At 39.4% G+C, this 27,240-nt stretch overlaps 2 protein-coding genes across 2 annotated transcripts; one reads left to right on the top strand and one right to left on the bottom strand.

Annotated features, from left to right (window-relative positions):
• Positions 1-10: 10 nt before the first annotated feature.
• On the bottom strand, positions 11-2,185 carry LOC149962125 (uncharacterized). The gene is made up of 6 exons (XM_090164469.1): positions 1,853-2,185; positions 1,603-1,746; positions 1,420-1,542; positions 1,241-1,352; positions 1,043-1,181; positions 11-577 (listed from the first exon to the last, which is right to left on the bottom strand). The coding sequence occupies exons 1-6, from the start codon at positions 1,953-1,955 to the stop codon at positions 476-478; spliced, it is 723 nt and encodes a 240-aa protein (XP_090020595.1). The 5' UTR covers positions 1,956-2,185; the 3' UTR covers positions 11-475.
• A 2,920-nt stretch (positions 2,186-5,105) lies between these two features.
• Positions 5,106-25,231, top strand: LOC149962124 (uncharacterized). The gene is made up of 6 exons (XM_090164400.1): positions 5,106-5,457; positions 7,962-8,294; positions 9,913-10,035; positions 10,100-10,208; positions 16,193-16,424; positions 25,005-25,231. The coding sequence occupies exons 1-6, from the start codon at positions 5,106-5,108 to the stop codon at positions 25,155-25,157; spliced, it is 1,302 nt and encodes a 433-aa protein (XP_090020526.1). The 3' UTR covers positions 25,158-25,231.
• Positions 25,232-27,240: the final 2,009 nt, after the last annotated feature.

Genomic DNA, 27,240 nt, shown 5'->3' with positions numbered 1-27,240 from the left:
TTTTTTGTCTTTATAAATAAAACTTTATTAGAAATCTGACTATTTTTCACACCATTTTACCAACCATAATATGATCAGTACAAAAATGCATTAAATATACAAACATATGTACAATACAAGTACAGGTATAAGATAAAAAGATCACAATATATGTCCCATCACTATACAGAGTACACAGTACTCATTTGACTATATCACACTGACTCAAATAAATTAAACGTAAATGGACGAAAACGTTTTGATGATAACTTAAAACCCTTTCATATAAATTAAAATCTAGTGTTGTGTAAAAACGTTTCCCTTATGAAAATATCACTTTTCTTTATATTATATTCAAAGGCACTTTTTCTTTTTAAAAAAACTTCATCCAAAAATGCTTTGAAGGTTGAGATGTGTAAATTTTTGCTAATTTGCAAGTGACTTAGAAAGGCTATGACTTTGAAATGAGTGGTTAAAAACTTGAAATAGGACAACTTTATCGCCTGGGAAAATCTTCCAAAGCAGTGTGTGTGGGATAATTTCCTGGAACAGCAACTTCACCATATACAAACACCTGATTGTACGTTGGAGGTCGTTCCTTAAAAGTTTTGTTTTAGATATTAATATTGAACTACAGCAATCCCCATTGATAGGTCTTGCCCATAATAATAATAATATATTCTTTAAGCCTTGTCCTTTAACAAAGTCACTTAAGCTTTGGTCATATAAAAATTATTAACTTTTCTTTGGATGAATAATATTAATATATGTCTAAATGTAAGCTCATATTAATAATTCAAGATCTTAATTAAATCAATCCTAGTTAAGTTAATTCTTAAGCCTTGCCCATAGAAAAACCATATTCTTAAGCCTTGCCCATAGGAAAACCATATTCTTAAGCCTTGCCCATAGAGAAGCCATTAATAGTACAAACCTTGGCCATAAAAATATTAAGGAACCATTAACTCTAAGCCTTGGTACACGAAATCTATAGATTCTCTAAGCTTTAATTCATAAATAGTACCCTAAGTCTATTATTTTTAATACAAAAAGTAAATCTTACAATTGGAGGCACAGGTGATCCAATGTAGATTTCATCATATGAGGGTGGTTTTTCAACCTCATTAGAAGACATGACTGATTGACGACTAGGATTATTCACTTGTCTCGATCTTTGGGGATTAGCACGCCCTCTTTGACACCTAAATTTCAAGTTATTAATTACTAAACTTCAATAAGATATAATTTAAGCATATCTTACTTGAAGCATAAAACACAAAATATAAAAAGTAATACGATGACTCCGACAATGGTAGCCATTACAATATTGATTAAATACGACATGCTTATATGTTTGGCCAAAGATTTGACATCTATAACAACTCCAATACAATTAAAATCCAGTTTATATATTTTAAAATTTTCTTAAGCAAAACCTACCTAATTTACACTCTGGGTGGTTTTTAAAAGAAGCTTTGCACTTGCAACGACCGCCAATGCATGTTGTTTTTGTATTGGCAGACTGGCATTGCTCATCGAAACTACATTTCTCACCAATTTTGGCTATGAATAACATACAGTTTAAGTAACATCCCAAATAACCAGCTAAGTAACATTTAAAACCTGATAAGAAACAACCCAAAACATCATTCCTTTGCAACATCACATATTCCGGAGCACAAAAGCATTGGCCGTCAGTACAGTACGAATTTTTGTTGCGAGTGCTACACTGCAAACTACTTTCACATTCTTCTAGGAGATTACAACCTGGAAATAACCCCAAAAATTTCAAAACCGAAGTAAAACCATTCCCATAAGATAAAACTATAAAAGTACATTATAAATATAAATAATCTATATATTTGAAACTAACCTCTAATTTCATCATCCTCATTCTTTTCTAAACTCGCGGCAAACACCAGCACAAGGCTAGCACTAAAAACACACAACTCCAAAAGTCTTCTGACAGACTGCATGGCAACTTGGTAATAATCAGGTCTAACAAACCGACCGCCAAGGCTTACGATATTAATATTAATCACGCACAAAAACCACCCTTGAATAAATTGCAAAAGGCCGATACTATCCCTAGTTAGCTAAACGGAAAGATTACACTAGATCTCGCATCGATTAAAATTAAATGCTCTAAGAAAGTAAAAGCGAGGAAGCAAACTATATAAAAGATTGACGACAGAATAAACTGGTGATGTTTGATCAGCTGCAATTCTAAAAGCCAAACAAAAACCCCTGGTGGCAATTTTTGTTCCATTTAAAGTACGTAGCTCTGAGGTAATTTGAAATTTTGAACTAAGAAATTTCATCAAGATCAATACTACTGAATCAATACTATAATTCGGTTATCTAGTATTCTTCAGTAGAATTATTTTATTTTATACGTTAATTCATACATAAAAATTGTTGCAACATAATGTACAAAAATTACCGTTTTTCATACGCTAAACAGTTGCGGGAAATTGGAAATTTTATAGCATTTTCCATTGGATTGCTCGAGATTCAATCCGAATTCGTCTCTGACGTCATAGATCTCACCTCATGGTTTTTTTTCACCTGTACGAGGACAAAAAGTGTTAACTTTTTACCCTAAAACGTTTTATTCGCCTGTTCTCGGGATAAGATTTACCAAAAGTGGATATATCCACTTTTGGATTTACCCTGTACCGAATTTTGCTCTCTTGTTCCAGAGCTCTAAGGTTACACTTTTTACTCCTCCTCGAAAGGAGGTGTAGAGGGAGTAATCTAGCTTTGTCGTCTGCTTTTATAGAAAATTCGTCTGCTCAAATTTCGCCAAGGTGGTGCCTTGGGTATTCGCCTAGCTGATTATTATTATTATTAAATATGAGAAAAATGAGCCACAAATTGATGACCTCACCACCGGCCGCCATCTTAAAACAAAACTATTTCTGCTACGGCAAATAAAAACCTTTAACCATTAACTACTCCCTTCTTACAGAATTGGAGTAAAATGACGTCATATGGCTACACTTTTTAACCTGCTCAAAAAACCCAGAACAGGAGCAAAAAAGAAAAGAAACACCTAGTAGAAGCGCAAATGGAAGCCATAGTTTTTGGTGGTGAAAACGCAAAGATTTTCTCCGATCTCGATCTGTCGAAATCGGCAGATTGGTTTTGGGCGATCTCGGCGCACCCAAGAGCAGGAAATGAAACATGCGAAACTTGATCGAAGCAGATCCGAGCGTTTGAGAGCACAGACCAGTCAAATGGTAAACGTTTTAGTGCCATGAAGTGGTTATTGAAATCGTCCAACCTTTTACACTACAGCTTTTGAAATTATTGATAAGTTTCACTGTTTCAGTATAATTATTTAAGGTTGTCTCCATATCCATTTAAGCAGTCGCATAGACAAGGCGGGGTTGGGGGGTTTCCGTGTTCAAACCTTTCCCTTTTTTAATTAAATCGACTAGTATTTTCATACCAATTAATAGAATTGACTAGTATTTTCATACCAAATAATAGAATTGATTACCAATTACTAGAATCGACTAGTATTTTCATACCAAGTAATAGAATTGACTAGTATTTTCATACCAAATAATAGAATTGACTAGTATTTTCATACTAATTAATAGAATTGACTAGTATTTTAATAACACATAATAGAATTGACTAGTATTTTCATACCAAATAATAAAATTGATTACCAATTACTAGAATCGACTAGTATTTTCATACCAATTGATAGAATTGACTAGTATTTTCATACCAATTAATAGAAATGACTAGTATTTTCATACCAATTAATAGAATTGACTAGTATTTCCATACCAATTAATAGAATTGACTAGTATTTTCTTACCAAATAATAGAATTGATTACCAATTACTAGAATCGACTAGTATTTTCATACCAAGTAATAGAATTGACTAGTATTTTCATACCGACTAATAGAATTGACTAGTATTTTCATACCAAATAATAGAATTGACTAGTATTTTCATACTAATTAATATAATTGACTAGTTTTTTAATAACGAATAATATAATTGACTAGAATTTTCATATCAATTAATAGAATTGACTAGTATTTTCATACTAAACAATAGAATTGATTACCAATTACAAGAATCGACTAGTATTCCATGCCAATTAATGAAATCGACTAGTATTTCATGCCAATTAATGAAATCGACTAGTATTTTCATACCAATTAATGAAATCGACTAGTATTTTCATACCAATTAATGAAATCGACTAGTATTTTCATACCAATTAATGAAATCGACTAGTATTTTCATACCAATTAATGAAATCGACTAGTATTTTCATACCAATTAATGACATCGACTAGTATTTTCATATCAATTAATGAAATCGACTAGTATTTTCATACCAATTAATGACATCGACTAGTATTTTCATATCAATTAATGAAATCGACTAGTATTTTCATACCAATTAATGAAATCGACTAGTATTTTAATCCCAAATAATAGAATCGACAAGCATTTTCATACCAATTATTAGAATCGATTAGTAGTTTCATACCAATTAATATAATCGATTACCATTGCCACTCCAATTAATAGTCTCGATTAATATTATCACTCCAAGTAATAGTATCGATTTAAATTATCACTCCAATTAATAGTATCGATTAATATTATCACCCTAATTCATAGAATCGATTAATATTTTCACCTCAATATTTATAAAATCGATTAATATTTTCACCTCAATATTTATCAAATCGATTACGATTATCCCTCCCTCACCATTCGACAGAATAATAATAATTTCCGTTCAGTCCAATGGATTCGATTTTTGATGTACGAAATGCTAATGTTCCATCAAATCCTGCTAAATCATTCCCAATGTGACAAAATTAATTCGGGTCGAAAAAAAAATAGTGTAGAACGTATCACAAAATGATCGCCGCATATTGACAATGGCCTTATTAAGGACCTCGCATAAAATTATATCTAGAGTAACTGTACAACAGTACAACGACGATGTACATGAATAAAAAAACAAGAGTATTTCACGGAACACGCCAGTCACAAGCTGCGCCGTTAAGCATGTGACGAGTCAAGCGGTACTCCGGGAATAAGCAAGGCGTACGAAATAATACACAAGAACGCGTTTTCAACATGAAATTAGGTTTCATCTTTTCGCTAATAGTAGCTTCGATTGATTGTCGATTAGTTCGTCGAGAATCGGATAACGATGCTTTCAACACGATTGATGACGACGGTAAAGCTAAAGACACGGTCTATACCATTCTAGAAGCTGGTCTGGTGCCAGTACCCAATCTAAACTCCGAGCCATCATCGCGCGGGCCCGTAAACAGCACGGCGAACGACGACATGGTTACGAAACTCATTTCTAACGAAACGCCATATTTGGACATCAAGCTGATACCGGACGAAAATGCCTCTGACGATGGTTCTGCATTTCCGTCCACTCAAGTTGATAGCACCACCCAAACTAATCCGGATATAAGTAATAGTTCTTTCTATAACGTATAACACCTTCTTGTTATACAGGGTATCCACTAAAAAAAATTAATAACTGAAAAACATTTTTTTTTTAAATTTCAAATTTCTACGGAACATTCCTCGTGCAGGGGACATTTACTAGCGTAAAATTGAATGACCATGAACCATGTCTTCAAGGTCATTCAAAAACTATCTCGAGAACCGTTGGGTCTACGGAATTGGTTCCATTTAGAAAGTTGTTGATATTATTTTATTGTCAAACACTGAATTCATTGACCTTCAGTTTCTCGGCTTCTGATTGGTCAAATCAAAGTTATTTGAAGTAGTAATATGGCGAGCTACAACTTTCCAATTGAAACCAAATCCGTAAACCCAACGGTTCTCAAGATAGTTTTTGAATGACCTTGAAGACATGGTTGAAGGCGATTCAATTTTACACTAGTAAATGTCACCCTTCACGAGGAATGTTCCATAGAAATTTTAAATTTTTAAAATAAAATGTTTTTCAGTTATTTATCATTTTTCGTTTTTAAGTGGACACCCTGAATAATTCAATTTTATATATAGAGGAACAAACACGGATTAAAAATGAAACATAGTTTTATGTAAACATGAGAGGGTGTACGAAAGCCCTGTTGTAAAGAGCTTTCGACCACGAATGTCTTCATCGGATTAAAAGAAATGATACCAAATCTTACATTTATATACCAACGTCATGGGGTTACTTATGCAAATCGCGCGTGCGAAGAATATTCTAATAAGCTGTGTCTTTTGACGTATAGTTTTTACTTTTTATTCATTTTGTTTTATAGAAACATCTAAAGGCCTTTCAATAAAATAAGCTACGCTTGCTGAACTTGTTTTTATCTGGCTCATTCGTCACGAAAGTTCAGTTCAGTTTATGCTTAAAAACAGGGTGCCTCGTCGAATTTACTCTTATGTCCAGGGTTTTTCTTAGTGAAACGTCATCAATACGTCACCCGTGACGCAGCAGCAACATCGAAACAAGAAGGCCAATGTTACTTTATAGAAAGGCCTATTGCACTTTCACGTCACCCGTGTTTTTTACATATAGATAAAACAAATTTGGCCCCCAAAATGGCGACCATGAGCAAAGCTTCAATAAAATTGATTCACCAATTCGCTAAGGTCTAAGGAGTATTAATTAAATAAGGGCTGGTTTTCACCAGAGGATAAACGCCATGACGGTGAACGTTGACGCAAAAAAAATTGTATTAGGCCTAACCTTGATTTTTTTGCTGTAATTTAAGTTTATGGGTGCATTTACAAACGATCCAATCAACGCGAGGGGTACCTATAAGTACCCGCCTTTTGGGTCAAAATGTTACTTAACTATCTTGTTTTGATTACGACGATAGCGGCATCTGTTGAAGAAAGAGCTACATCACGTTGAACGTCATTGATACAATAAAATTAGTGTTAAGCCTAACGAAATGTTTTTTCGTCCAAGCTCACAGTGACGGCGTGTGTCTCTATAGATGACTTGGGCCTAAGGTGGTGCCTTGTGTGTTAGCCTAGCTGATCTTTTAAAATATTATACATTTGGTTGTAAGCGAATATGCTAAAAATATAGGATTTTATAGGACCATTTCAGAATGATAGGAAAATATAGGAATTATAGACGAATTACAAAAAAAAAAACATTCAAATATTGTAACCGTCGAAAACTGGATCTAGAGGAAGTCTTAGAGGGAAGGGACACCGTGATTGGTTTGCTTTAGATCGTAGTACACGCATGCGCAGATTTTTATGTTTTTATTTTATTAAACATGGCTGCCCTTCAAAACATATTCACGAAAGGATCTTAGTCATTGATCTCTTACACTTGTTTGTAAACTTCAATGGAATATCGATTATTATTATTATTACATCATGTTATTTAAAAGTTAACGTTGAAGGTCTAATTTGAAACTAAGCCAAAATTAACGTTTATAAGAGCTGACGAATTTCAAAAATCGAATTTTAACGGAAAAAACTTTGAAAATAATTATATTTTTGGCCATATGTGGCACTAGCGTCGGGTCTATGGGCCCAGATCTTCACGAGACCAGGGAATTTTGAAACGCCTATTAATAAGCCTTTCTATAAAGTCATTACGCTTGCCGAACTTGTTTTAATGTATCGCTTTCGTCACGAGATACGTAGGAGTTCAATTCAGTTTCCAAGTTTAGATCTTTATAAAAAGGGCGACTCGTTGAATTTAAATTCGTGTCTTGTTCAATTTGTTAAAATGTTCCACGCGCTCTTTAATATTTTAGCGTAAAAGGCTCGCGCATTTTTTTATTTCGGGGAGCACGCGCGTGGAATGTTTTAACAAGTTGAATAAGACATAAAGAGTTTAAGCTAGCGTCTATTATCTGTCATAGTGAAACGTCACTTCTACGTCACGAGTGACGCGCCCGATACATCTAAACAAGAAAGCCAATGTTACTTTATAGCAACGAAAAACAAAAGGTCGACAACCATAAACCGATAATATTGTTTCAGCGTTCTACATAACGATGAGCCCGGAAAGCGAAACGGTCGTGGAAGGCAACATGGCCCAGTTTAACTGCGCGGCGACGACCAGCCACGAAAAGGTCTACTTAAAATGGTACCATCAAGACGAGGACATGTTGGAAGTCTTGTACGAGGCGTACACCGACACTCCGTACGGCTTCGAGACAGGTGAAGAAGCCGCGGATGATGGCGAAGGACTGAGAACCATCTGGAGTGTGTTGACGTTCTACGAAGTGGCCTTGAGCGACAAAGGCAAATACACCTGTCGCGTCAGTGAATCCGACTTGGAGCAGAGCGCCCAGCTGACAGTGCAAGTTAGGCGTAAGTATAATATCACCAGAAGTAAATCAACTTTATCCGTCAGGGTTCATGCAAATACTGACAAACCGATTTCCCTGATATTTATCCGGTTTTCCCACTGACATTTCCAGCTTGCTCACAGTTATTTCCCTGATTTTCACCGTTTTACCCACTGATATTTTCCTGATTTTCCTGATATTTCCAGTTTTTTTCTACTGATTTTTCCCTAATTTTCCCAGTTTTTCCCACTGATAGTTCCCTGATTTTCTTTCTTGATATTATCAGTTTTCCCACTGATAGTTCCCTGATTTTGCTGATATTTCCAATTTTCCCCACTGATAGTTCCCTGATTTTGCTGATATTTCCAATTTTCCCCACTGATAGTTCCCTGATTTTGCTGATATTTCCAATTTTCCCCACTGATAGTTCCCTGATTTTCCTGATATTTCCAGTTTTTCCCACTGAAAGTTCCCTGATTTTGCTGATATTTCCAATTTTCCCCACTGATTTTCCTTAATTTTCCCAGGTTTTTACACTGACATTTCCTGCTTTCCCACTGGTATTTCCGTGATATTTTTAGGTTTTTCCACTAAGGGGATGGTCAACCAATCTCTTCATAAGGAGGTATAGGGATTTTCAAGGTCTATTCGATTGGACAAATCGAATATTCGCGAACATTTTCAAGGCTTATTCAATTAGACGAATCGAATATTATCGAAGATTTTCAAAGTCTATTCGATTGGACAAATCGAATATTCGCGAACATTTTCAAGGCTTATTCAATTAGACGAATCGAATATTAGCGAAGATTTTCAAAGTCTATTCGATTGGACAAATCGAATATTCGCGAACATTTTCAAGGCTTATTCAATTAGACGAATCGAATATTAGCGAAGATTTTCAAGGCTTATTCAATTAGACGAATTGAATATTAGCGAAGATTTTCAAAGTCTATTCGATTGGACAAATCGAATATTCGCGAAGATTTTAAAGGTCTATTCGATTAGAGGAATCAAATATTCGCGAAGATTTTCAAGGTTTATTCAACTAGACGAATCGAATATTAGCGAAGATTTTCAAGGTCAATTCGATTGGACAAATCGAATATTAGCGAAGTTTTTCAAGGTCTATTCGATTGGACAAATCGAATATTAGTGAAGATTTTCAAGGTCTATTCGATTGGACGAATCGAATATTAGCGTAGATTTTCAAGGTCTATTCGATTGGACAAATCGAATATTCGCGAAGATTTTCAAGGTCTATTCGATTGGATAAAATCGAATATTCGCGAAGATTTTCAAGGCTTATTCGATTGGACCAATTGAAAATTCGCGAAGATTTAAAAGGTTAATTCAATTAGACGAATCGAATCTCCGCGAAGATTTTCAAGGTCTATTCGATTGGACAAATCGAATCTTCGCGAACATTTTCAAGGTCTATTCAATTAGAGGAATCGAATATTTGATTTGGTATTCGATCGAATTATTTGATGTAAGTAGATATCTCGTGCACCAATACAATACGCATTAACCAATACCATGTCATGAGCCTACCCTCCAATCACAGACGCAGAGAATCACGGGAAACGGCACTATCATCTTGCATAATCTTATTCTGTATATATATTTTAACACGACAGCCTTGAGTTTGAAGAAAACGTGCTTAGACAACGGTGATTGCAATTGGAGGCGAAATTATAAATGCGTCAATCACTTTTGTCAACCTGTCACTCCAACCTCTTCCATATTCAGCGAACCAACCAGTTAAGTAAAATCACCGACAGATGGCGCTAGAAGGGTTCAATTAACTTTATAACGCCTATTTAGCTGATCTAGACCCAACGTCTACTTACGCCTCGAGTTTGAGATTCACCGTAGCCGCGTTTCTGTGCGGAGGTCTGGTGATTACCATCGTCATGTTTGTCGTTCTGTTCAGGTATTTCACGTTTTTTGACCATTTAGCGAATAGTACAGGAAAAATAAGTTTTAACTCGCAAAAAATTAACACAAAGCTGAAAGTTTGCTACTTTATAGATTGTGGAGGGCTCCTTCACGAGGTGTAATCTCCCACATTCAAGATGACAAAAATAGGCCCTTAAAAATAAATCACCAAGAAGTAATATTTCCGAGAGCCAGGACCATAGAGATAGGAAAGAAATAGAGGGAAGATTACCGCGTTAAGGCACCCCTGTTTTTGACCGGGAAAATTCACCCCCCCCCCCACGCATGTATGAAAGCGGAGATGGGCAGAATTTGCAACGCCATCTATCGATTGGCAGAGTAAATAGTATTAGGCAAATGACAGTTGATTTTCAAAAAGGCATAATGTATTTCATATCACCGCGCGTCAATGGCGCCATGTAATCTGCCCATCTCATGGCTTCCTACATTGGCGAAAAGGGGGTCGGCACTCGCGGTCAACTTCGCCAGATACAATAGTGCCTCTATTTCTTTTCTATCTCTATGGCCAGGACCTGCAAGATGTTTTTGCTAAGCCTTAATATATCGACAAAAAGCTATCTGATTAAAAGGGAACACTTGTTGCATACCGTAGAGGTTAATAGTTTCCATTTTTTCAACAAGCACTATATTAACAGTAATCTTGGCTCTCGGAAATATTACTTCTTGGCAATTTCCTTGTAGATGTTTTATTGAAGCGACTATTCCACCACTTGGAGAATGTGGGAGACCACACCACGCGAAAGAGCACCCCAAGATCTAAAAAGTAGCAAATTTTCAGCTTTGGGTTAATTTGTTGCGGGTTCACCTAAATTTTGGGCTAACTTTATTGTACTAGAAGATGTCCACGACCTTCTTACAATCTTGAAATCAATTTAAAAATCCCGAAATCTGGGCGAAAATCAGTTCCAAAATGACGATATTAGCCTAAAAAACCAGAAATCAACACGAAAATCGTATTCGGAAATTTAAAAATAATTTTCTGATTTTTGAAATAACTTACAGATTTGAAATCCCGTACGCAAAATTGGAAAATATCGAACCCCTCGCAATTTAGACATTCAAATTCCCGGACTTCTACCCGTCAATAGTTTATTGATAGATTTTATAAAATAAAAAGTGGTCTTGCCCAACTTGTTAAAATGTAGCTCTTACGTCACAAGACACGGCTGTATTAGAATATTCTTCACACGAGCTATTTGCACGCGCGCTAGAAAAACCTATAATCCTCGCGACTGTAGCGCGCGCTAGTAGGCTTGTGAAAGTAAGAGACTGTGACGTAAGAGCAACATTTAAACAATAAGGCCACGTTAGTTTATAAAAAGAACTATAGGCGCTTAAATAAACTCATCTTTGACTGTCTTGCCCCCTGTTGAAAATGCTGCCAGATCAAGAATAGAAAATTTTCAGCTTTGGCACTATAAAGAGACACCATATGTCCACTCGAAGCAGCACAAACTGTAATCGGCTATGAATGACCTTTTATTTAACGGACTATTTCGGTGATTTTCACCTGACCTTTTTAAGGCCAAAATATTTTTAATTTATATTTCATTTTTAACGAAAATTATTAAATTTACTTAAAGGCCTAGAATTTCTTCTGCCTGTCCCCCTGTAAATTGTCGTTTCTGCCCTGGTGAAAACCTGCCTTTAAATATAATGCGGATTTTATTTTCACCGTCGTCCCGTTTCTGCCCTGGTGAAAACCTGCCTTTAGATATAATGCGGATTTTATTTTCACCGTCGTCCCGTTTCTGCCCTGGTGAAAACCTTCCTTTAGATCTAATGCGGATTTTATTTTCACCGTCGCCCCGTTTCTGCCCTGGTGAAAACCTTCCTTTAGATCTAATGCGGATTTTATTTTCACCGTCGCCCCGTTTCTGCCGTGGTGAAAACCTGCCTTTAGATCTAATGCGGATTTTATTTTCACCGTCGTCCCGTTTCTGCCCTGGTGAAAACCTTCCTTTAGATCTAATGCGGATTTTATTTTCACCGTCGCCCCGTTTCTGCCCTGGTGAAAACCTTCCTTTAGATCTAATGCGGATTTTATTTTCACCGTCGTCCCGTTTCTGCCCTGGTGAAAACCTTCCTTTAGATCTAATGCGGATTTTATTTTCACCGTCGCCCCGTTTCTGCCCTGGTGAAAACCTTCCTTTAGATCTAATGCGGATTTTATTTTCACCGTCGCCCCGTTTCTGCCCTGGTGAAAACCTGCCTTTAGATATAATGCGGATTTTATTTTCACCGTCGTCCCGTTTCTGCCCTGGTGAAAACCTTCCTTTAGATCTAATGCGGATTTTATTTTCACCGTCGCCCCGTTTCTGCCCTGGTGAAAACCTGCCTTTAGATATAATGCGGATTTTATTTTCACCGTCGTCCCGTTTCTGCCCTGGTGAAAACCTTCCTTTAGATCTAATGCGGATTTTATTTTCACCGTCGTCCCGTTTCTGCCCTGGTGAAAACCTTCCTTTAGATCTAATGCGGATTTTATTTTCACCGTCGTCCCGTTTCTGCCCTGGTGAAAACCTTCCTTTAGATCTAATGCGGATTTTATTTTCACCGTCGTCCCGTTTCTGCCCTGGTGAAAACCTTCCTTTAGATCTAATGCGGATTTTATTTTCACCGTCGCCCCGTTTCTGCACTGGTGAAAACCTTCCTTTAGATCTAATGCGGATTTTATTTTCACCGTCGCCCCGTTTCTGCCCTGGTGAAAACCTTCCTTTAGATCTAATGCGGATTTTATTTTCACCGTCGTCCCGTTTCTGCCCTGGTGAAAACCTTCCTTTAGATCTAATGCGGATTTTATTTTCACCGTCGTCCCGTTTCTGCCCTGGTGAAAACCTTCCTTTAGATCTAATGCGGATTTTATTTTCACCGTCGCCCCGTTTCTGCCCTGGTGAAAACCTTCCTTTAGATCTAATGCGGATTTTATTTTCACCGTCGCCCCGTTTCTGCCCTGGTGAAAACCTTCCTTTAGATCTAATGCGGATTTTATTTTCACCGTCGTCCCGTTTCTGCCCTGGTGAAAACCTTCCTTTAGATCTAATGCGGATTTTATTTTCACCGTCGCCCCGTTTCTGCCCTGGTGAAAACCTTCCTTTAGATCTAATGCGGATTTTATTTTCACCGTCGCCCCGTTTCTGCCCTGGTGAAAACCTTCCTTTAGATCTAATGCGGATTTTATTTTCACCGTCGTCCCGTTTCTGCCCTGGTGAAAACCTTCCTTTAGATCTAATGCGGATTTTATTTTCACCGTCGTCCCGTTTCTGCCCTGGTGAAAACCTTCCTTTAGATCTAATGCGGATTTTATTTTCACCGTCGCCCCGTTTCTGCCCTGGTGAAAACCTTCCTTTAGATCTAATGCGGATTTTATTTTCACCGTCGCCCCGTTTCTGCCCTGGTGAAAACCTTCCTTTAGATCTAATGCGGATTTTATTTTCACCGTCGCCCCGTTTCTGCCCTGGTGAAAACCTTCCTTTAGATCTAATGCGGATTTTATTTTCACCGTCGTCCCGTTTCTGCCCTGGTGAAAACCTTCCTTTAGATCTAATGCGGATTTTATTTTCACCGTCGCCCCGTTTCTGCCGTGGTGAAAACCTGCCTTTAGATCTAATGCGGATTTTATTTTCACCGTCGTCCCGTTTCTGCCCTGGTGAAAACCTTCCTTTAGATCTAATGCGGATTTTATTTTCACCGTCGCCCCGTTTCTGCCCTGGTGAAAACCTTCCTTTAGATCTAATGCGGATTTTATTTTCACCGTCGTCCCGTTTCTGCCCTGGTGAAAACCTGCCTTTAGATCTAATGCGGATTTTATTTTCACCGTCGTCCCGTTTCTGCCCTGGTGAAAACCTTCCTTTAGATCTAATGCGGATTTTTTTTTCACCGTCGCCCCGTTTCTGCCCTGGTGAAAACCTTCCTTTAGATCTAATGCGGATTTTATTTTCACCATCGCCCCGTTTCTGCCCTGGTGAAAACCTGCCTTTAGATATAATGCGGATTTTATTTTCACCGTCGTCCCGTTTCTGCCCTGGTGAAAACCTTCCTTTAGATCTAATGCGGATTTTATTTTCACCGTCGCCCCGTTTCTGCCCTGGTGAAAACCTGCCTTTAGATATAATGCGGATTTTATTTTCACCGTCGTCCCGTTTCTGCCCTGGTGAAAACCTTCCTTTAGATCTAATGCGGATTTTATTTTCACCGTCGTCCCGTTTCTGCCCTGGTGAAAACCTTCCTTTAGATCTAATGCGGATTTTATTTTCACCGTCGTCCCGTTTCTGCCCTGGTGAACACCTGCCTTTAGATCTAATGCGGATTTTATTTTCACCGTCGTCCCGTTTCTGCCCTGGTGAAAACCTGCCTTTAGATCTAATGCGGATTTTATTTTCACCGTCGCCCCGTTTCTGCCCTGGTGAAAACCTGCCTTTAGATCTAATGCGGATTTTATTTTCACCGTCGTCCCGTTTCTGCCCTGGTGAAAACCTTCCTTTAGATCTAATGCGGATTTTATTTTCACCGTCGTCCCGTTTCTGCCCTGGTGAAAACCTTCCTTTAGATCTAATGCGGATTTTATTTTCACCGTCGTCCCGTTTCTGCCCTGGTGAAAACCTTCCTTTAGATCTAATGCGGATTTTATTTTCACCGTCGTCCCGTTTCTGCCCTGGTGAAAACCTTCCTTTAGATCTAATGCGGATTTTATTTTCACCGTCGTCCCGTTTCTGCCCTGGTGAAAACCTTCCTTTAGATCTAATGCGGATTTTATTTTCACCGTCGCCCCGTTTCTGCCCTGGTGAAAACCTGCCTTTAGATCTAATGCGGATTTTATTTTCACCGTCGTCCCGTTTCTGCCCTGGTGAAAACCTGCCTTTAGATCTAATGCGGATTTTATTTTCACCGTCGCCCCGTTTCTGCCCTGGTGAAAACCTGCCTTTAGATCTAATGCGGATTTTATTTTCACCGTCGCCCCGTTTCTGCCCTGGTGAAAACCTTCCTTTAGATCTAATGCGGATTTTATTTTCACCGTCGTCCCGTTTCTGCCCTGGTGAAAACCTGCCTTTAGATCTAATGCGGATTTTATTTTCACCGTCGTCCCGTTTCTGCCCTGGTGAAAACCTTCCTTTAGATCTAATGCGGATTTTATTTTCACCGTCGTCCCGTTTCTGCCCTGGTGAAAACCTGCCTTTAGATCTAATGCGGATTTTATTTTCACCGTCGTCCCGTTTCTGCCCTGGTGAAAACCTGCCTTTAGATCTAATGCGGATTTTATTTTCACCGTCGTCCCGTTTCTGCCCTAATGAAAAATTAAAGTCAACCTTAAGATAAAAATTCTGTCAATAAAATAAATGTCGAACCAAATTGACTTGATTTTGCTTGAGCACGTATTGTAGTTGGGCTTTTTTGGTCTAATCAGGGTAATATTTGGTCCACTGATCTCGATTTCGTAGGGTGAAAGCTAAAAGAGGGTTTTATCATTGAGTTGGGAATAAATAGAGGTACAACTAAATCTGGATGGCGCGGGACCAATTTCGTTCAATAAGGAGACTTTATCAAGTTTATCGTTCTACCGTGGCGGCATCTGTCTCTAGTGGTGGAAACTATATTGCAATTGAATTTTTTCGCGAATCTAATGCGAAATTGAAATGTATGATTACTCGTAACAAACAAACCTTTGAAGTTGTTTAAAAATAGTTTTATTCTGTCAACACGATCCTTTTTAACTCCAGTTACGGTGAGTTAGCTAATAATTATTTATTTTTAGCCATATAACTTTACAAAGTATAGATGGCGCTACCGCCTAATTATAAAGATGAATTTCGTACAGTCTTATCAGAACAGGTCCCGCGTAACCATGGTAACCGAAATCGTAAATGTAATTCTAGCAGTATTATTCCCAATTCAATGGGTTTTATCCAAGCGTCTTTCGGACAAGGCTTAACAAATGAATAAAGTTTGAATATAAAACAGGGAAGTCTGCTACAGAATCTGCGAGAGACCGTCAACGATGAGACGCAATCGCCAGTCGAGAAGAAACCATCAGTTTGTCTACGTCATTGGACGCAATAACGTCAGCGGGGTATCCAATGACGCAGCGATGTCGGACCCAGCCGACAAACCACCCAATTACGAGGCGTGTCTTACGAGTTCGACTTCCAATGCGAGTAAAGATGAAACTCCGCCTCCTTCATACCGACAACAGGTGAAAGGTTTCTCTTTCTAATTACACTAAATATTAAATATAATATGCCTTTTTATAAAAAAATTGCCCCTTCTGGTTTTGATGTTATTGCTGAGTCACGGGTGACGTATCGATGACTTTTCATTTCGAAAATTCCTGGATATAAGCAGTGGCGTAGCGTGGGGGGGGGCAAAGGGGGGCATGGCCCCGGGTGGCATAGATGTAGGGGGCGGCCTGGCAAATTGAAACCAACGTGGCCGGCCGATATTCTGGCAGCCGCTGGCAGGCGACTATTGCAGTGTGGTCACAGGCCCTTAAGGGGTCTGAGTGTTCAATAACTGGTGGCTTTACCGAGGAGTCGGGGTCCGGCTCTTGTAACCCATAAGGGCGGTGGCACACCGGGAGATGTTAGCTGAGATCAAATGGTCCGATCTCCGACCTCCGACTTCGGTCAGGTAAGGGCTGGAAACTAAGCTTCGGCTCAGGCTAATGGAGAGGGGCCAGGAATCCTGTCGCCTAGGTGGATTTGGTTGCCTGCTGTTGGGCGGCGGGTCTCCTATGAGGCGCTGTGGCCCGGTTTCCCGGCTTTGTGGAGCCCATTGGGATCTACGGTGCCGATCGTGCCGGGTTACGCTGGACCACAGTGTGCCCGTTGTCCCCCTTTAGTCCACCTTTTCTTAAGGGCTTTGGCATCTCAACTATGTAGTTAAGGTGCTGGCTTCCGATGCTAGAGCCCCCGCTCATGTAACCCACTGCTGTGTGCGAAGTGGCGAATTGGTCAACCCATTGTTGAACCTTCTGCTGGCAGAGCGGCTTGCGACCTTCAGTAGTATTGTACTACTACCCATGTTGGTTTTGTCACCTGTCCGGGCTGTGGACGCTGGCGTAGGGCATTATGATGATAGGCCTCCGGTGGTGTGGTACTCTTGTTACCGGTACACTGGGCTATAAATTCTGATACTAAGCAGTGTTGTCACACCGTGCGCTGTGTTTATGAGATTTCTATGCCGTCAACAGAACAGTCTACGAGTCTAGCCGGGCAGCGCGCGGTGGGGCAACACTGCAACAACCGCCAACAGAAAACAGTCGACGAGTCTAACCGGCTCGAACGAAACGTCAGTTATTGTTATTGAGAAGCGCGGTGCAGTTACTATTTAAAATCTACAATGTCGTTCAGATTCACAAATCTGGGTATCGTGGCAATCGAACAAGAGGTACAAATTAATATTGACCATTGCATTAAAGAGTTCGCGTTGCAAAAAACACGCAGAATAAAATTTTAATTTTTTAACGACTTGAATCATTTTGCAATCAACAGAGTATCACAGAATTTTTGCCTACTTTTGGGGGGGCGGCAAATTTAGGGATGGCCCCGGGTGGAAGAAATGCACGCTACGCCACTGGATATAAGAGTAAACTCGACGAGACACCTTGTTTTTAAATATAAACTGAACTGAACTTCTACGTATTTCGTGACGAATGAGCTACATAAAAACAAGTTCAGCAAACGTAGTTTATTTTATGGAAAGGCCTATATAGTAGAGCTGTGCGAGTACTCGAATAACTAATTGTAGAATACTTGTCGATTACCGAGTGCCAAAAAATTGCATATAGACGCATTCACATATTACATACCGGGAAATATGCAAAAAGGGGCGAAATCCACCCGAGGTACCTTCCTATTTAATAATGTTTGAGGTAGATGGCGACACTATACAGTTTATTTATTAAAAAGTTATTAATTAATTACTAAATTATATTACTTTAAATTCTTATTAAAAATATATAATTTTTGTAATTTAAATAAACAATTAATTTTAACAGTAGTTAACACTCTCCGCCATAGATGGCACTATAATACAATTTTAAACTATCCAATCAGGGAAGATAATTTTGTTTTTTAAATCTCGTCAAAACCGTTCTCCACTAAAAACTGGAAACTTTCAACCAATCGTTGAAAATCAAAATTATGACGTCATGTTGCTATCAGAGTGCCATCTACTAATAAATAACGCCATCACCACGTTACCTCGGATGAATTTTACCCCTTTAAAGTCATTTTTGCCTGTTAAATATTGTAAATCGATCTATTAGGGTACCCGATTACTCGAATAAGCTGCTCTCTAAACTCGTCGAGTATTTGTTTTTTTCTATCCTCGTTGCTTCAAAGTTCAAAGAGGGGTTTTTACAACTTTTTGGGGGCAATAAACGGTTCCTACAAAGTTGTGGAAACTGGGGTTCATTTAAACTAAAGGAATATTTTTCAGCATTGAAAGTTACTTTAAAATCCTTTTAAATTTAATTTCATAATTATTTGAATAAAACCAGCTCCCAATCAAGTACTCGAAAACCCGACTCGTTAAAAATATTGCGCAAGGTTATTTGATAACGAGGGGCAGGTCACTTCCTTGATTAACGGCGCACCCCTCAAAAGATTAAATCCGATTTAATCGTGATTATTTTGATTAAATTCAATTTAATCACGATTAAGTTGATTAAATTCAATTTAATCACGATTAAGTTGATTAAATCAAGTTTAATCATGATTAGAATGTTTAAATCTGATTTAATCATGATTAAATGATTAAATCTGATTAAAATGATTAAATCTGATTAAAATGATTAAATCTGATTAAAATGATTAAATCCTGATTAAAAAAATTATATCGTGATTAGTATGATTAAATGGTACTTTAGTTTTGATTTTAATGATAAATTCTCGATTCGACCGATTATATTGATTAAATCGTGATTAAAATGATTAAATCTAATTAAATAATTTAATAAAATTTAAATGATTAGATCATGATTAGAATGATTAAATATCGTTTAAATCGTGATTAGATTTTCTAATCTTGATTAGATTTTCTAATCTTGATTAGATTTTCTAATCTTGATTAGATTTTTAATCTTGATTACACTGATTTAATCACGATAACCCTGATTTAATCATTTTACTATGATTAAGACGCACCCAAAATGGAAGTGACCTGCCCCTCGTTTGATACTCGACTCGAATAAGATAAATTTTCCCCTTAATGGAGTACTCGATTACTCGACTCAACTTCAATATTACTCGACTCATATACAAAAAAATTGATACTCGATAACTTACTAAAAACACTAATCGCACAGCCCTACCGCTGACCTTTTCCCCTGGCGTTGCAAGGAAACATTCGGCCATGATGGCTGCCTGATGGTCTCAACAATGTCATCCTCCTTATGTAGAATCAAAAGTTTATAATATACTAACTCCCTTTAAGTTGGAATCGTACATAGGCTGTGCGTTAACAGCGATTTATCCTAAGAATTCGAAGTCGCGGCGTGTCGCCATCTGAGGGCGAAAAATCGAAATATGAGTTTGCCTGTGAAATCCGGTTTCTTTTCAACGACGGGATCGAAGCTCGTTAAGCCTAACGCGAGTGGTCGCGAAGAGATAAGCTGTAAGATACGAATATTTTACGACAATATCTGTTCATATTGAAATGTGTTCGTCTAAATTTCGCCCAATTCAAGGATTTCGCCAGCCAACAAACCCATCGCCGCCCGTGTAAAATTTAAAACAAGCGTCGTTAGGGCTAGCTCCGCCCTGTTCGTCTCGTATCCATAGTGATAGCCGTTTCCGCTATCGACGGAAGTTGAAGAAGCTAAAAAGATAGGCCAAAAAGTTATGATTTTTTTTAAGGCATAAATCGCTGTTAACGTTAGGTCTATGGCGGATTGTAACTTAGAGGTAGCTAGCGGATTCTAACTTATAGGGAGCTAGCGGATTCTATAACTTAGCGGGAACTAGCGGATTCTATAACTTAGAGGGTACTAGCGGATTCTATAACTTAGAGGGAACTAGCGGATTCTATAACTTAGAGGGAGCTAGCGGATTCTATAACTTAGAGGGAGCTAGCGGATTCTATAACTTAGAGGGAGCTAGCGGATTCTATAACTTAGAGGGAGCTAGCGGATTCTATAACTTAGAGGGAGCTAGCGGATTCTATAACTTAGAGGGAGCTAGCGGATTCTATAACTTAGAGGGAGCTAGCGGATTCTATAACTTAGAGGGAGCTAGCGGATTCTAACTTTGAGGGAACCAGCGGATTCTAACTTAGAGGTAGCCAGCGGAATCTTACTTATAGGGAGCTAGCGGATCCTAACTTACAAGGAGCTAGCGGATTCTAACTTAGAGGGAGCCAGCGGATTCTAACTTTGAGGGAACCAGCGGATTCCAACTTAGAGGGAGCCAGCGGATTCTTACTTATAGGGAGCTAGCGGATCCTAACTTACAAGGAGCTAGCGGATTCTTACTTATAGGGAGCTAGCGGATTCTAACTTAGAGGGAGCCAGCGCATTCTAACTTAGAGGGAGCCAGCGCATTCTAACTTAGAGGGAGCTAGCGGATTCTAACTTACAAGGAGCTAGCGGATTCTTACTTATAGGGAGCTAGCGGATTCTAACTTACAAGGAGCTAGCGGATTCTAACTTAGAGGGAGCCAGCGCATTCTAACTTAGAGGGAGCTAGCGGATTCTAACTTACAAGGAGCTAGCGGATTCTAACTTAGAGGGAGCCAGCGGATTCTTACTTATAGGGAGCTAGCAGATCCTAACTTACAAGGAGCTAGCGGATTCTAACTTAGAGGGAGCCAGCGGATTCTTACTTAGAGGGAGCTAGCGGATCCTAACTTACAAGGAGCCAGCGGATTCTAACTTAGAGGGAGCCAGCAGATTCTTACTTATAGGGAGCTAGCGGATTCTAACTTAGAAGGAGCTAGCGTATTCTAACTTAGAGGGAGCCAGCGCATTCTAACTTAGAGGGAGCTAGCGGATTCTAAATTACAAGGAGCTAGCGGATTCTAACTTAGAGGGAGCCAGCGGATTCTTACTTATAGGGAGCTAGCGGATTCTACTTAGAGGGAGCCAGCGCATTCTAACTAAGAAGGAGCTAGCGGATTCTAACTTACAAGGAGCTAGCGGATTCTAACTTATAGGGAGCTAGCGGATTCTTACTTATAGGGAGCTAGCGGATCCTAACTTACAAGGAGCTAGCGGATTCTAACTTAGAGGGAGCTAGCGGATTCTAACTTACAAGGACCTAGCGGATTCTAACTTAGAGGGAGCCGGCAGATTCTTACTTATAGGGAGCTAGCGGATTCTAACTTAGAAGGAGCTAGCGTATTCTAACTTAGAGGGAGCCAGCGCATTCTAACTTAGAGGGAGCTAGCGGATTCTAAATTACAAGGAGCTAGCGGATTCTAACTTAGAGGGAGCCAGCGGATTCTTACTTATAGGGAGCTAGCGGATTCTACTTAGAGGGAGCCAGCGTATTCTAACTTACAAGGAGCTAGCGGATTCTAACTTACAAGGAGCTAGCGGATTCTAACTTAAAGGGGGCTAGCGGATTCTTACTTATAGGGAGCTAGCAGATCCTAACTTACAAGGAGCTAGCAGATCCTAACTTACAAGGAGCTAGCGGATTCTAACTTAGAGGGAGCTAGCGGATTCTAACTTACAAGGAGCTAGCGGATTCTAACTTAGAGGGAGCCAGCGCATTCTAACTTAGAGGGGGCTAGCGGATTCTTACTTATAGGGAGCTAGCAGATCCTAACTTACAAGGAGCTAGCAGATCCTAACTTACAAGGAGCTAGCGGATTCTAACTTAGAGGGAGCTAGCGGATTCTAACTTACAAGGAGCTAGCAGATTCTTACTTATAGGGAGCTAGCGGATTCTAACTTAGAAGGAGCTAGCGTATTCTAACTTAGAGGGAGCCAGCGCATTCTAACTTAGAGGGAGCTAGCGGATTCTAACTTAGAGGGAGCCAGCGGATTCTTACTTATAGGGAGCTAGCGGATCCTAACTTACAAGGAGCTAGCGGATTCTAACTTAGAGGGAGCCAGCGGATTCTTACTCATAGGGAGCTAGCGGATTCTAACTTACAAGGAGCTAGCGTATTCTAACTTAGAGGGAGCCAGCGGATTCTTACTTAGAGGGAGCTAGCGCATTCTAACTTAGAGGGAGCTAGCGGATTCTAACTTTGAGGGAGCCAGCAGATTCTAAGTAATAGGAAGCTAGCGGATTCTAACTATTAGGACGCTAGCGGATTCTAACTTAAAGGGAGCTAGCGGATTCTAACTTTGAGGGAGCCAGCAGATTCTAAGTAATAGGAAGCTAGCGGATTCTAACTATTAGGACGCTAGCGGATTCTAACTTAAAGGGAGCTAGCGCATTCTAACTTAGAGGGAGCTAGCGGATTCTAACTTTGAGGGAGCCAGCAGATTCTAAGTAATAGGAAGCTAGCGGATTCTAACTATTAGGACGCTAGCGGATTCTAACTTAAAGGGAGCTAGCGTATTCTAACTTAGAGGGAGCCAGCGGATTCTTACTTAGAGGGAGCTAGCGGATCCTAACTTACAAGAAGCTAGCGGATTCTAGCTTATAGGGAGCCAGCGGATTCTTACTTAGAGGGAGCTAGCGGATCCTAACTTACAAGAAGCTAGCGGATTCTAGCTTATAGGGAGCCAGCGGATTCTAACTTAGAGGGAGCCAGCGGATTCTTACTCATAGGGAGCTAGCGGATTCTAACTTACAAGGAGCTAGCGTATTCTAACTTAGAGGGAGCCAGCGGATTCTTACTTAGAGGGAGCTAGCGCATTCTAACTTAGAGGGAGCTAGCGGATTCTAACTTTGAGGGAGCCAGCAGATTCTAAGTAATAGGAAGCTAGCGGATTCTAACTATTAGGACGCTAGCGGATTCTAACTTAAAGGGAGCTAGCGTATTCTAACTTAGAGGGAGCCAGCGGATTCTTACTTAGAGGGAGCTAGCGGATCCTAACTTACAAGAAGCTAGCGGATTCTAGCTTATAGGGAGCCAGCGGATTCTTACTTAGAGGGAGCTAGCGGATCCTAACTTACAAGAAGCTAGCGGATTCTTACTTAGAGGAAGCTAGCGGATCCTAACTTACAAGAAGCTAGCGGATTCTAACTTACAAGGAGCTAGCGGATTCTAACTTAGAGGGAGCCAGCGGATTCTAACTTAGAGGGAGCCAGCGGATTCTTACTTATAGGGAGCTAGCGGATTCTAACTAACAAGGAGCTAGCGTATTCTAACTTAGAGGGAGCTAGCTCATTCTAACTTAGAGGGAGCTAGCGGATTCTTACTTAGAGGGAGCTAGCGGATTCTAACTTAGAGGGAGCTAGCGGATTCTAACTTTGAGGGAGCCAGCGGATTCTAAGTAATAGGAAGCTAGCGGATTCTAACTTAAAGGGAGCTAGCGTATTCTAACTTATAGGGAGCCAGCGGATTCTAACTTAGAGGTAGCCAGCGGATTCTTACTTAGAGGAAGCTAGCGGATCCTAACTTACAAGAAGCTAGCGGATTCTAACTTACAAGGAGCTAGCGGATTCTAACTTAGAGGGAGCCAGCGGATTCTAACTTAGAGGGAGCCAGCGGATTCTTACTTATAGGGAGCTAGCGGATTCTAACTAACAAGAAGCTAGCGTATTCTAACTTAGAGGGAGCCAGCTCATTCTAACTTAGAGGGAGCTAGCGGATTCTTACTTAGAGGGAGCTAGCGGATTCTAACTTAGAGGGAGCTAGCGGATTCTAACTTAGAGGGAGCTAGCGGATTCTAACTTTGAGGGAGCCAGCAGATTCTAAGTAATAGGAAGCTAGCGGATTCTAACTTAAAGGGAGCCAGCGGATTCTAACTTAGAGGTAGCCAGCGGATTCTTACTTAGAGGGAGCTAGCGGATCCTAACTTACAAGAAGCTAGCGCATTCTAACTTAGAGGGAGCCAGCGGATTCTTACTTAGAGGGAGCTAGCGGATCCTAACTTACAAGAAGCTAGCGGATTCTAACTTAGAGGGAGCCAGCGGATTCTTACTTAGAGGGAGCTAGCGGATCCTAACTTACAAGAAGCTAGCGGATTCTAACTTAGAGGGAGCCAGCGGATTCTTACTTAGAGGGAGCTAGCGGATCCTAACTTACAAGAAGCTAGCGGATTCTAACTTAGAGGGAGCCAGCGGATTCTTACTTAGCGGGAGCTAGCGGATCCTAACTTACAAGAAGCTAGCGGATTCTAACTTATAGGGAGCTAGCGGATTGTTACTTATAGGGAGCTAGCGGATTCTAACTTACAAGGAGCTAGCGTATTCTAACTTAGAGGGAGCCAGCGCATTCTTACTTAGAGGGAGCTAGCGGATTCTAACTTAGAGGGAGCTAGCGAATTCTAACTTAGAGGGAGCTAGCGGATTCTAACTTAGATGGAGCTAGCGGATTCTAACTTAGAGGGAGCTAGCGGATTCTAACTTAAAGGGCGCTAGCGGATTCTAACTTATAGGAAGCAAGTGTATTTTAAACTTATGGTAGAATTTAAAAATATTCTTGATCTCTTTACCGCCGGAACGTACTGACCATTTTTAACCGAATTGTAAAAATATTTTAAGCCGTTAAGTGTGTTCTCCCTACCAAAGAGAAACCCGTAGTTGGATACTTCCACGAAGGTCATTTTTATCGACTTCTGGTAAATCAAAGAAAGACTTTCCCCATTAGCGATTGTTCGTTTATGCAAAGCGAATTTCATTAACGTCGGAGCCGGCGAATCTGTTTGCAGAAGAAACGGGATATCCCACCACCGCCTCCTTATGACGCGTTCGTGACGTCGCAGCCAGAGGCGGGGGGCGGGGCTACGGAGACCACGTGCGTCCTGCGCGAGGAAGCGTCGGCGGCAGCTGAAACCACTTTCCCCAAAGAAGTCTCCAAGTGAAGGTCGATTCACGCTGGAATTTCTCCACACTTTTTCATTTTGTAAATCGACGCAACGCTTCTCGTTATTTTATTTCGTTCCAAAAACGTTCGTCGTTAAACATTGCTTTGTATTATATTAAAAGATGACTTTGAACCGTATTTTTTATTAAATAATAGCCAGATACGTGTACTGTGTTAGTGGGGAACTTGGCATTGTAACTCAACCACCTGATTTCAAACGCATTAAAAATTGCAGGTTTCAAATATTTATCAATGCCATCGGTACAGGTTTCAAATTTTTATCGATAAAATCGGCACAGGTTTCAAATATTTGTCAATGTCATGGGCACAGGTATATCTCAAATATTTATCGATAAAATCAGCACAGGTTTTAAATATTTGTCAACGTCATCAGCACAGGTTTCAAATATTTATCGATAAAATCGGCACAGGTTTCAAATATTTGTCAATGTCATGGGCACAGGTAGGTTTCAAATATTTATCGATAAAATCAGCACAGGTTTTAAATATTTGTCAATGTCATCAGCACAGGTTTCAAATATTTATCGATAAAATCAGCACAGGTTTTAAATATTTGTCAATGTCATCGGCACAGGTTTCAAATATTTATCGATAAAATCGGCACAGGTTTCAAATATTTGTCAATGTCATGGGCACAGGTAGGTTTCAAATATTTGTCAATGTCATGGGCACAGGTAGGTTTCAAATATTTATCAATGTCATCGGCACAGGTAGGTTTCAAATATTTATCGATAAAATCAGCACAGGTTTTAAATATTTGTCAATGTCATCGGCACAGGTTTTAAATATGTATCGATAAATTCGTGTTAGACAATTAATTAGTAGATAAAGCTCGTTCAAGTTGCCAACTAGATAAGTCTAGCTTATTCATTGGGTTAATTTACTTAATAAGATACCAATTGTTAAATTAACGTCAAAAACTAATTGTCCACTGGGGAATACTTTAGTTGAATAATACCAAAAGACTACAATGTACTTCCATATGTGTGTCAGGTAGTAGAAGTAATTACTAATAATTAGTATGCTTGAATTGACCGCGAATAACATACAATAAATATAACACAATTCCTATTGTTTTAATGCTAATTATCGTACCGAAACTTTTGTACTGACACTCTCACCCAGCTCCGACTTGGACTCGCAACCGAACTGAGTAGTATATTATCATCCTTGGCATAAGTATATTTTGCCTTGGGCCTATTTAGAAACTAGGTGGCTCTTGCTGAACTAAACCTAGATGGCGCAATAACTACTAAAATCAGCTCGGTAATAATTTTTGCTAATTGTTATACTTATCAATATTATGTTACTTATGATAATTGATGTTATAACCCAAAAGAATAAGCGCCTCTAACGAGAAAAATTCACAAATTAAAAAAATATCCCTGAACCATAAGTATATTCATAAGTCTATAAGATTTTCAATAAGTATGATACTTCCTAGTCTTCATATGCAAACGTTCTACTGACAGGAGACTACCCGAGGTGTTACACACCGATTTTGTTCAAACTCGGGGGATTGGTAGACCTTCACGTAACTTGAAAAATCCTAAAGGGATTTTATTCAATGGGCAACAGGTTTGCCATGGCAACGAAAAATGTTTTTGACAACATAAAATTGAAATTTTCCCATTGCAAATAACATGGGATTTTGACCGATTTCCCTGTGATTTTTTTTTAAATTGATCAAAAATGTGATCAATTTTATTTTTTTCGTCAATTTTTATTATTATTATTATTATTTTTCAATTTTGTAAAATGTTTCACAGGGGGGACCCTTGGAATCGGTCAAAATCCCATGTTATTTTCATTGGAACAATTTCCATTTTATGTTGTCAAAAACATTTTCGTTGCCATGGCAAAACCGTTGCCCATTGAATAAATTCCCTTTAGGATTTTTCAAGTTACATGAAGGTCTACTAATCCCCCGAGTTTGAACAAAATCGGTGTGTAACACCTCGGGTAGTCTCCTTGTGAGAGCTATGCACAAGATAGACGCTCAGTGGCGTAGCGAGGATAATAAATACACAAATTTTAGCAACCCCCCTCCCTCCCGTTGT

This window comes from Leiobunum rupestre, chromosome 1 (assembly GCF_980474605.1).
Source record: "Leiobunum rupestre chromosome 1, qqLeiRupe1.1.hap1, whole genome shotgun sequence".
NCBI lineage: Eukaryota > Metazoa > Arthropoda > Arachnida > Opiliones > Sclerosomatidae > Leiobunum > Leiobunum rupestre.
Note: the sequence above shows the minus strand (reverse complement) of the source record. Positions and strands in the feature narration are given on the sequence as shown.